The 12,095-nt window shown below is 45.1% G+C and overlaps 1 protein-coding gene and 1 long non-coding RNA gene across 20 annotated transcripts in view; one reads left to right on the top strand and one right to left on the bottom strand.

The window, feature by feature from the left end:
• The window catches only part of LOC135967122 (uncharacterized), a 52,642-nt gene extending 44,078 nt beyond the window's left edge, over window positions 1–8,564 (bottom strand). The window contains exon 1 of the long non-coding RNA XR_010581001.1: window positions 8,451–8,564. This is a non-coding gene — a long non-coding RNA (uncharacterized lncRNA). The remainder of the gene's footprint in view (window positions 1–8,450) is intronic.
• Window positions 8,504–12,095, top strand: part of NCAM1 (neural cell adhesion molecule 1) — a 311,269-nt gene continuing 307,677 nt past the window's right edge. For all 19 annotated transcript variants that reach the window (XM_045371016.3, XM_065528978.2, XM_005579647.5 and 16 more), the window contains exon 1: window positions 8,504–8,748. In XM_045371016.3, the coding sequence (XP_045226951.1) occupies window positions 8,697–8,748 (52 nt within the window). In that variant the 5' untranslated portion in view covers window positions 8,504–8,696. The remainder of the gene's footprint in view (window positions 8,749–12,095) is intronic.

Consider the following 12,095-nt stretch of genomic DNA (forward strand, 5'->3'; position numbering starts at 1 on the left):
CATGTTGAATAAAAGAGTGTCAGGCTTGCACTAAGTCCTCTACACACCTTATTCTAATTAATGTTCACAAGAAGTCTGAGAGTTAAATGTCACACTAATCCCATTTTATGGACAAGAAAAATTAGGTTTACAGGCGTCAAGGTAATATACCCAAATCCACAGAGCCTACAGGTGAAGAAGCTAGGATTTAAACTTGGATTGTCAAACTCCTGGAGCTGAACACTCATCCACATCACTTCATTGCCACTGGGGTGTGGGAGGATACATAGAAGAGAGCCAGGAAGTTGTTGTGTCTTTAACTTAAGTTCAGTCATGCTTTCTGATTTTTAAGATCTTGACATGAAGACCCTAGCTCTTTTCTCGTCTGTTAAGTGACCAGTTTCAGAAGGTTTTGTTTGTTTGTTTCTTCAGGGACAAAACAGGGAGTTGGGCAGCCTGGAGTCTGAATTCAGCTCTGGGCCCAGGAACCATTTACAACTATCTCTGTCTTGCTAGTTCACTTTAACTTCCTAAAGCTGTGCACACTCCATGGCCTGATTCTTGCGATTTGATTCTGCCTCATCCCTCAATATTTACATTGAAACATATAGATTGCCCAAATGGTAATCTGTGACAGTTCTCTGTGACTCAGTTTCCATAACTCTGGAGTAACTTGTCTAAATATACTCATCTCTGAGATGTCAGCATGATTCTAACACTTAGTCCAAGTAACAACTCTGGTAGATTAGAAAACAGGACCCCTCCGTTCCTATCAAAATCTCAATGATAGTTTATGTAGAAATAGAAAAGTACATGCTAACATTCGTATAGAGTCTTAAGAGACCCCAAATAGCCAAAAGAGTCTTGAAAAAGAAGAATGAAGTTGGAAGGCTCACACTTCCCGATTTCAAAGCTTAGTACAGAGACACAGTAGTCAAAACAGTGTGGTACTGGTATAAAGACAGATATGCAGACCAGTGGAATAGAATAGAGACTTTAGGAATAAACCCTTGCATATATGGTCAAACAATTTTTGACAAGGGTGCCAAAACTATTAAACGAGAAAAGGATAGCATTTTCTACAAATGGTGTTGGGAAAACTGGATATCCACATGCACATAAATAAATAAATTTGGATCCTTATCTTATACCATATACAAACATTAACTCAAAACAGATCAAAATGTAATAACTAAAACTATAAAACTCTTGGAAGAAAACATAGGGGAAAAGCTACAAGACATATTTCACAATGATTTCTTGGATATGGCAATAAAAGAATAGGCAACAAAAGAAAACATAGGTAAGTTGGACTTTCTTAAAATTAAAATGTTTCTATATAGTAAAACACTATTAAACAGAGTGAAAAGGCAACCCATGGAATGGGAAAATATTTTCAAATCATATCTCTGATGAGAGATTGGTATATACCATATATAAATAATTCTTACAACCTAACAACAGCAGAACAAACAACCCAATTAAAAAATGAGCAATAGGCTTGAAAAGACATTTCTTTAAGGAAGATATAGAAATGGTCAATAAGCACATGGAAAGATGTTTAATATCATTAGACGTTAGGAAAATGCAAGTCAACACTATAATAAATTACCACTTTACACTACCACTTTACACTAAATTACCACTTTACAGCACTATAATAAATTACCACTTTACACTAGGATGACTACTATCAGAAAAAAAAGAGAAAGAAAAGAAGACAAAGAAAATACAAGTATTGGCAAGAATACATTGCAAGTGGAAGTGTAAGATGGTGTTCAGTCCCTGTGGAAAATGGCATGGAAATTCCTCGAAAAATTAAATGTAGTTACCACATGATTCAGAAATTCTACTTCTGGATATATACAAAAAAGAAGTGAAAGCAGAGACTTGTACAGATATTTGTATACACACGTTCATAGCAACATTATTCACAATAGCCAAACGGTGGATGCAACCCAAGTCACCATCAATAGATGAATGGATAAAGAAAATGTGGTACATACATACAATGAAATATTATTTAGCCTCAAAAAGGAAATAAATTATTACATGTTACGACATGGATGAGCCATGAAAACATTATGCTAAGTGAAAGTAACCATTCACAAAAGGATAAATACCGTATGATTCTCCTTACACCAGGCACCTAGAGAAGTCGCGTTTATAGAGACAGAAAGTGGAATGGTGGCTGTTAGGGGCTGAGCAGGAGGAGGGAATTGAGAGTTACTGTTTCATGTGTACGGAGTTTCAGTTGGGGAAGATGGAAAAGCTCTGGAGATGAATGGTAGTGATGGTTGCACAACAATGTAAATATGCTTGATGCCACAGAACTGTACATATTAAATGGTAAATTTTATGTCATGTGTGTTTTATATTTTTCCACAATAAAACAAAAGAAAAGAAAAAAAGCTGACAATGTAATTGTCTACCTAGAAAACCCTAAAGACTATTACAAAATCTCATAGAACTGATAAAAGAATTCAGCAAAGTTTCTTGATACAAAATTAATGTACACAAATCAGTAGCTCTCCTATACACCACCAGTAACCAAGCTGAGAATCAAATCAAGATGTCAACTCCTTTTACAATAGCTGCAGAAAAAAGTAATAATACTTAAGAATATACCTAACCACGGAGGTGAAAGACCTTTACACGGAAAACTACAAAACACTGCTGAAAGAAATCATAGATGACACAAACAAATGGAAACACATCCCATGCTCATGGATGGGTAGAATCAATATTGTGAAAACGTCCATACTGCCAAAAAAACCTCTACAAATTCAATGCAATTCCTATCAAAATACCACCATCGTTCTTCACAGAACTAGAAAAAAAAAAATCCTAAAATTCATATGGAACCCAAAAGGAGCCCACATGGCCAAAGCAAGGCTAAACCAAATTGGCTATTTTGGAGTATAGCTAAAATCATGTAGTGGGTACTATGCTAAGCTGTTCAGAGTCCCCCTTCAGGGCTGGAGGGCTTACTCCAGATGCTGGGGATGCCCTCCTTCAGCTGAAACAAATCACCTTTCACAAGGCCAGGTTACATTCTTGGGGTGGCCTGAATTTGGTGATTGGTCAATGTGAGGATATTGCAACTATTTTCAGGGTTCTCAAGGTGGGGCTGAGGCTTTGTGGTGCCTGCCCAGAGGCCCAGTTTCCTCTTCTTTATTAGTAACCTGTTTATTTCCCTTCCCACACAGATGTTGATCCTGAAAGTAATTCCTAACAAACTTTCTGCACAATATAAAAAAGGAAAATGAAAACAGCACCTCTTCCTTGATGCTTTACTTCCACTGATGCCAGAAAATATCATCGTAACAACCGTATAAATATATGATGGGTGGGATTTGCAAAACACCCCTTGAAGCTGTGCAGTGCACAACCCGCACAAAGGAGCAGTGGTTCTATGTCAACCTCTGTCTCGTTTCTCCCGCGTTTGGAAGTCCCCAGCACCACTGTGCTGGATTGACTGATGAGTGCTCGCTAGTCCTTAACCAGTGCCTGAGCCAGCCTTGAACAGGGAGGAAGCACATCAGTTGCCCCAGCCCTGCCATGCATTAGAGTTTATAAGTAATTTCTCATGTCAACCAGATTTGGAAGATGAGAAGTTAAGAGTGAGCTGGGAGGGTTCCCGAGAGACTTTCACGCTTGAACTCTGTGGGCTCAAGTTTACCTCCTGGTCCTTATGCTTTCCTGGCTCATGCTCAGCTCTTTGGATAAGCCAGAGAAAAAAACAGATTAAGTTGGACTTTCTCAAAATTTAAAACGTTACTGTATGGAGAAAACACTATAAACAGAGTGAAAAGGCAACCCATGGAATAGGAAAATATTTTCAAATCATGTATCTGATGAGAGATTGGTATCTACCACATATAAAGAATTCCTATGACTTAACAATAACAGAACAAGAAACCCAATAAAAATAAATAAAATGGGCAGAAGATTTTCAGCTTCTATTAGCCTCAGGTCTTAAGTTGGCTTAAGACCTGTCTCTTGTGTTGGTCTTAAGATGCTGTGTTTCTCAGACTCTGTTTTGCCTGTATCGATAGTGAAATAAACTTCTTAGGGTATCTGTGAGTCCTAGGATTACACCTGGGGTCCCCACTGTCAACAACAACAGGAAAGAAGACCTAAATTAGGGCACTTTATTCCAAGTTCATTTTTCAAGTTGTATAAGTCAAGCTGTTGCATAAGGCCTTGGTGGTGCTGAGCAAGAGTTAACACCAATTTAATTTACTTTATAACCTGATAATAAAGTCCTCACGTTAAAAGAGAAGAAAAGAAAACCCTCTTCTAAGCCTCCTTCTCTCACAAGCTTGCCTCCCTGTCATTATCCCACTACTCTTTCAACATCACACTGCTGGAGAGAGTGTCCACACCCCCGGCTTCTCTCTCCTCCCCTCCCTTTCATTCCTGGGACCATGATGTCTCCCTTCCCCTCCATTCCATGAATACTGTTCCCCCAGGGGCCACTAAGGACTTTCCAATGGTCGAATTCAGGAAATTCTTTTAAATCTTCCTCTTTTTTGACCACCTCAAAGCTTTCTTCTTTAGGTTTTGTGACACTGTCATATTTCAATTTCCTTTCTAGCTGTCTGTTTTTCAGTATTTCATTGGTAAGTCCTTCTGCCTGTATCTTAAACACTGATGCTCTCTGGGCCCTCTGTCTGTCTTCTACACATTTCCACTTGGATGTCTCTGAAACATCTCAGACTTAGTATGTGCAGAGCTGACATCATTGCTTCTTTGCTTATCACCTGGTCTGAATCTGCCCCTCTTCTTCTGCTCCCTATCAATGTTGCCAGCAACTATTCAGTCGCCTACAATGGACCCTTAGCAGTCATCACTTTCTCGAGATCTCTGTCATGTACAACCATATAGATCCACTAAACAAAATGGTCATCCCTCTCCGCCCCAGAATTCTTCTCTCTCATTATTGTTTTCCTTAGCACTTCTCACCACCTGTACACTACTAGATGTTTAATGATTTATTCTCTGTCTTCCCCCATAAAAAGGAAAGCCCACGTGGGCAAAGGCTCTACTTTGTCCCGGGCTACATCCCCCATGTCTAGAGCAGTGCCAGGCACTTAGTTGAGACTCCATAAACATTTGTTGAATGAATGAAAGGAACTTGGATTTCTTCCTGTGCCTCATACTTCCATCTTCACACAATTCCCAAGTCTAGCTGTTCTTATCTTATCTTGGAATTGCAAATCTGGGCCCCTTTTTGCTTCTTTTCCCACTGTCACTTTTTTTTTTTTTTTTTTTTTGAGACAGAGTCTCGCTTTATCACCCAGGCTGGAGCGCAGTGGCATGATCTTGGCTCACCATAACCTCTGCCTCCTGGATTCAAGCAATTCTCCTGCCTCAGCCTCCCAAGTAGCTGGGATTACAGGCACGTGCCACCAGGCCCGGCTATTTTTTTTGTATTTTTAGCAGAGACAAGGGTTCACCATATTGGCCAGGCTGGTCTTGAACTCCTGACCTTGTGATCCACCCACCTCGACCTCCTAAAGTGCTGGGATTACAGGCATGAGCCACCGCGCCCGGCCACCCCACTGTCGCTTTCTTAATTAGGCCCTGTCACCCCATCCAGAGTTATCATGGCCTCCTAGCTCATCTCCTTGCTGTGGCTGTCTTCTTAGACCTTTCTCTGCTTCCTCTCTAAATAATTTTCTCTCTAACGCACAGTCTGGAGTCTCCTTCCTCTGCCTCAATCCCATGGATGTTCACTTTGTAGATGCTCATTAATGTGTGCCTGACAGCCCGGGCCTCTCTCTGGGGAGAGAGGTCCAGTGAGAGTCACAGTTTTGTCCCATTTTAAAATGAGGATCAGGGAGGGATTGAACGCAATACAGAGCTTACAGATGTAGGCACTGACCAGCAGAGATACACAGAATTGGAGACAAGTGACACAACCTGTTAAAAGAACTTGGGAGAGAAACCGGGAGTGTGGACTGGAATGACTGGGGCAGCATTCTAGAATGAATCATTACAACAGAGATCAACAACCACACAGGGTAGGGGTAGGGAGGGGCTGGAGAGAGAGAGGGGAAGAAAAAGAAATTCAGTCATGCTGAAGTGAGATTGGATTTCCACACTTGTCTACACTGAAAAGCTAAAAATAGGGACATCTGGGGAGAAAAATAGTGAGGAGTCTTTTAATTCTACTGACATGGACTATAAGGAGGGAGATTTGCAGGGAAGGATGTGTCTCTCACTCTTAGGGGCAAAACTGGAAAAATTTTTATTTTGGGGGCCCCAACCTTCACTCTCTCCACTCCATCCCCTGCCTGTTCTCTCTATCTTTCCTCACTATCAAAACCTCTTTTTAAAGGAAAGAGTCTGATAACATTCATTTACATAAATCTGTAATATTTAATGTGGTGATTTTAGATGTTAGAAGCAGAAGTCTGAAATTAAAGACACATAAGTACAGCAACCATTAAAAAAAGACGTATATAATTCACTGCATCCAGCACAGGGCTAAACCCAGTGGTTGCTCCACAAATATTTGTTGAAAGATGTTCAAAAAAGCATTATTTATATTATCAAACTCCACAAACAATACAAGTATCCAAAAATGGGGAAGCCATTGCAAAATCATCCATATGAAGAAATATTACATAGCTATAAAAATATCTAGAAAAGCTTTTTAATGATCCAGAGGAATAAATGCTTATACTAATGTTAGGCAAAAATAGCAGGATTCGAATTGCTACTATAATATGTCAATTATAAAAATCATATGCACATACAGAAGACAAAATCTATGAGTATCTCTGGAATCCGTGGGATTTGGGGTTATTTTTAGTTCTACTTTTCTGTATTTTTGAATTGTTTATACTTGGTATGAAAGAAATAGCCCAAAGTAAACGTTGTGGAAGATTTACTTGGGGGAAGAAACACTTTTCAGGGGTCCCCGCTAATTACACTGTACTGGTGTGGCCCACTTGGTCTATTATAGAGGAGGAAAGCGGGGAAGAGATAGGGCCTGTCCAGTAAGGGAGGATGGATGGTCTGCCAGCAGAGGATGGACTTTTAAAAACTGCTACAGGGGCTGGGCGCGGTAGCTCACGCCTGTAATCACAGCACTTTAGGAGGCTGAGGCGGGCAGATAATGAGGTCAGGAGTTCGAGACAAGCCTGACCAACATGGTGAAACACCGTCTCTACTAAAAATACAAAAATTAGCTGGATGTGATGGCGCCCGCCTGTAGTCCCAGCTACTCAGGAGGCTGAGGCAGGAGAATGGCTTGAATCGGAACGGAAGTAACAGTGAGCAGAGATGGCGCCACTGCACTCCATCCTGGGTGAGAGAGCGAGGCTCCGTCTCAAAAAAACAAAACAAAAACAAAACAAAACAAAAAACAAAAAATCTGCTACAGGAGTGGGGAGGCCGACCTTTGAAGAAAAAGGGCGTACCCGGTAATATTAGTGCTTTAGTGCCTTTGAACTTATGCAGACTTCCTCTGTTAGAGGGTTTCTGTGTTCTAGGCTAATAGGTTAACCTGACATCTAGAACACCTTCCTCACATTAGTTCCTTACACACCCAAGCCTTCAGGTGCTGAGACATGTTTCTTTTCACCCTGCTCCCTCCACCCCCTACTTTTGAAAACACAGCTGGAATTTTAATTAAAGCCTATTGTGTTGGTACCTCAGTAGTGTTGGTACCTCAGTAATATTCTACATTAATATCTTTAAGAATTAAGGTCATGTCCCCATGTAAGAAAATATTATTTAATGTTGCTTCTATATCATAATATCTATATAAAAGCCCTGGCTATTTTAATAAAGAGACCACAGATTTCAGAATTTATATAAACAGGAAAACATTTTCTTTGGGTTATTTCTGGAAATCCCTTCCAAACATCTGAGTTTTCTTCTAACTCAAGTCTCTTCCCACCTCCTTCCCAGGGGATCTGCTGAAGGGTGTTGTATGTCTCCCTGTGGGACAGCAAACTTCACAGTCAGGATAAAACAAACAAACAAACAATATTAAAACAACACCCAGCAACAGCAACCCCCATCCCTCTCCAAAGTTCTAATTTCCCGCACTTAAAATTAAGTCCTGGGCTATCCTTGTGTTGCAAGAATCTTAGAATCGAAATGGAGGGATTTGATAACTTTAAATCTAAAATTTTCTTCTATTATTTACTAGTTATCAAAATATGCAAACTGCTGATTAGGGAAGGCTGGGTGGCAGGAGCGCCTGCGAAGGCGTAGGGGAGAAGTGTGAAAAGAAATCCCAGCTCTCCCTGGGAGACTGCGTGTGAAAGAGCCCGGCTCCCCCGAAAGCTCCAGGCCGCGTTTTGCAGGCTTCCGCATCTGCCTTCCCTGTCTCTCTTACCTCCTTGATGTTCGGCACTATTTGTGGCCGGCGTGGTGGAAGGACACAGTGAGGTTCTCACCCCCGCCCCCCCACCGCTCCTCGCTCCCATCCCAGTTCCATCAAAACGAACCCGGGCCAGCGCAAGGATCTCCGAGTTGCGAGTGTGCTGAGGCTGGGACTGTCACTCATTCTCCGATCAGCGCGTGAACGCAGCTCGGCTGCCGCTGGCAGGAAACAATTCTGCAAAAATAATCATACTCAGCCTGGCAATTGTCTGCCCCTAAGTCTGTCGCTCTGCCGCCGTCCACACTCGCTGCAAGGGAGGGGGCACAGAATTTACCGCGGCAAGAACATCCCTCCCAGCCAGCAGATTACAATGCTGCAAACTAAGGATCTCATCTGGACTTTGTTTTTCCTGGGAACGGCAGGTACATTTTTTTTTTTTTTTTATTCTCAATCTGGTTTGCTAATTACCCCTTCCTCCTACTCCTAGGAGGAACGCTATTATTTTGGGTGGTTTTACGTGGACTGCTAAGGCTGGTCATTTGCGTTTAGCTGTGAAAGGAGCGCGTCGCCCTTGCTGCCCAGCCGAACCCCGCTCCCTCCCGGGCTGCGCTGCACGGGAGCTGCCTCCCCGCGCCGCCAGCGCCCGGCGCCCCTCTGGCGCGTCCGCCCTTCCCACTTTGTGCGCCTGCGGCGGTGGGAGCAGAGCCAGTCGGCTCCTGGGGGCTCAGCGGCCGCGCTGGTGATGGGCAGCGCTCCTTCCCCAAAGGCGGGCGGCGGGGCGGGGGACGTCGCGGCTCGGGTGGTGCCGCTGCACGGGCTCGGATTCCGAGGGGGAAGGGGCTTGTCAGCCCCGGCTCCGGGAAGAGTGAACAATAAGGCTAGGGCAGCCGCCCCAGATCGTTATATCCCCGGGTCTAATAAAGTCAGGATCGCTGCTTTGCCTCCCCCGCCACAGCCGAATAACGGTTTGCAAAATGGGGCGAAATGGGCAGGCAGAATAGCAGGGCTATGTGGCCGTTGTTGCACCCCAGTCGATATGACGTTAGTTTTTCATTTGCCAAATTGCTGGTTAGTTGCAAAGCCTACCCTCGGCCGCGAGCACTGAAGGATGGGAGGGTCGAGCGCCGCGTTTTGACAGGAGGAAGTGCGGAGGGGCGGAGGGCGAGGAGGGCGTGATCGGGTCTGCCTGGTGTGTGCGCGCGTGTGTGCGCGCGCGTGTGCCTTTACACGCGCCGCGTGCCCAGTGTTGCACGGGGCGGGAGAAGAATGGCAGGTAGCCGCCCGAAACACCTCGCCCTGTCTCCTTTCTTTGGGCGAGGTTCTGGATCCTGGCAAAGTGTGAACAATAGGGAGCTGGGAGGAAGACAGTAGTGATGCTGCCGCGGGTGGCGGGGGTTGCGCCGCCGCCCAGAGAACCTCGGCAGCGGGGAGGGAGGTGCATTTCATTTTGGCTATTTCCATCCCGGTCTCCCTGGAAAATTCTTCTGTGCGTGCCCACCCTCCCCTCCAGCTGTCATCCCCCCACCTCCACCCAAGGATTTGCGCTTTGGCTCTGATGGACGGGAGGGGAGGAAGAAAAGCAGGGGCCGCAGAGAGCTGGGTGGGTTGGGCGGACATTCTGGGCGGGGGGGCGTGTGCTGGGAAGCGACTGAGGAAAGCCGGGCGGAGGGGCTGTGTGTCGAGGTTGCCGCTGCCAGGTGCCGTTGTACCTTCTCTGGACTGCCGAGCCCGGGTTGGGGAGCGCACGGGGCGGGTTGGGGAGCGCACAGGGCGGGCTGGGGAGCGCAAGGGGCGGGTCAGGGAGCACCCAGTGAGCCCCCTTCGCGGGCGGCACAGGAGCTGCGCTCGGCCGCCGCCTCCAGCCAACTCGGCTCCCTCCCATGGCGACCAATCAGCGCGAGGCTGGCTGGGCGGGAAGCCGCGAGAGGCTTTTATTGCGGCGCGGGTGGCGGCCAGGAGCTGCCAGGACAGTCTCCCGGTGCTCCAGCCTAACGGTCTCGCTCAGTCACCGCCGGGAGAAACCCCGCCCTGCGGCCGGTCCCCAGCCTGCCCGGCAGTTTCTGAGGAAATAAAATGGAGACTAGGTGGTCACCTGGAGTGCTCCTGGTCCGGCCGCCCGTGCTCGCCCACTCTCGCCTCTTTCTTGCCGACTTGGAGCATCCCACCGCCCCCGCCAGCGCTCACTCTCGCGCTGCAGAATCCGAGCCTGAGCGCGTCGCCGGGGAGGGCACCCTGGCAGGCACACCGACGCGCGTGCGCTGACCGGCCGGGCCGCGGGCCGGGGGCGCTACTGGCGGCGGGGCGGGGCCGTGGTAGGGCCCGGAGGGGTGGGGACCAAGCCTAGTCTGCCTGGCGCTGGGTCTCCGCTGCCACCTGGGCGGGGGCCACCCCGGCTATGCCCCTTTCCGCGGTCCCGTGGGTGCTGCGACGCGACCTGTCCGCACGGCGGGGGGGGGAGGGTGTGTTTTTGAGACCTCCTCGCTCCCAGGTGGGAGCGTGACAATGGAACCCGGATCTTTGGTGGGCCTTTTGGGGGATCGCCTGGCGGTCCTTTCCATCATCGTGATGGGTACAGTCATCAGTATTTGGATCCCGTGGAAGTTGCAGGCCCAGGAATTCCCACTGGGATATTCGTGGAGGCCCAGGCAGGGGAGGCATTCTGACCAGTGTTCCCTGGAATGAAAGCGACCTCTTTCCTGGCCTGGTACCTTGAGAATGGGAAGAAGGCAGAACGTGAAACACATACAAGGTTGCTTAACAAAAGAAAGAAGTCGAATGGTTTTCTAAAGAGAAATAATTTCCCATTAAAATGTCTTTTGTACCATATATTTAAAAAAAAAATCAAAGAATTCAAGTCAAAGGGTCAGAATGAAAATGAAAATATAACACACAAGTATATATACATATGTATATATATCTGAGGATTTTTTTTTTTTTTTGGACTCAAATGTAGCATGTCCAGGGCAGTGGTAACTGAGTTTATGTGCTCCGCTCTGTGCATATGAAAATTTACATATAAGGCAAGCTAACGTTAATATATCAAGTGAGTCCGATGGGCTGCCCCCTCCTCTTTTGATGTCCTCTGCTCTTTAGAAATGTAATGAAAGGTTGTACAATTGCATAGTAAATTTGAGTTTAGTATAAATTTTGGATGTTTTGAAGAATTGTTTGCTTGAACGATCTGGGATGGTTAAATCACATGTTTACTTGATAATTTTAGTCTTGTGTCAGTTAAACTTGCAAGAGTCAAGGAATGGATAGGACTGGGTTTCTAACAAGATAACACCGGTTAAGAACAAAGAGCTACTTTACAAAAGCTAACATTGAAATCAAGTAGTATACATAATATCTCTGACTAAGCAAATTAAGGTGCGCTTCCACAAAGTTTACTATGAGCACAGTTATAGTGAGCCATATATTTTTGTTGATTTTCATTTTAAGATTGAGAATGTGTGTTTTTAAACAGAATTTCACTGAGTGTAATAAAAGCTGTATAAGAATGTGGAAAACCTTTCATAACTCTAACCAAACCCTAGAAAGATTATTTTCTTTCAATAAATACTAGCATATTTAAAAATATTAATAACTGATAATTTGTTTAAAATCCAACAGAGTTATTAAAAACAGGGAATATAATCCAGACATTGTAGACATGTGGGCTGTGATTTATGTAAGTTTTTGAGTTACTATTCCCTCTATAAAGGTCTTAAAGATCTGCTAACCTAGCTAAGCTTTCATTACTCTCAAATTGTTTGCCTAAGCGAATTCC

This window comes from Macaca fascicularis, chromosome 14 (assembly GCF_037993035.2).
Source record: "Macaca fascicularis isolate 582-1 chromosome 14, T2T-MFA8v1.1".
NCBI classification, from domain to species: domain Eukaryota; kingdom Metazoa; phylum Chordata; class Mammalia; order Primates; family Cercopithecidae; genus Macaca; species Macaca fascicularis.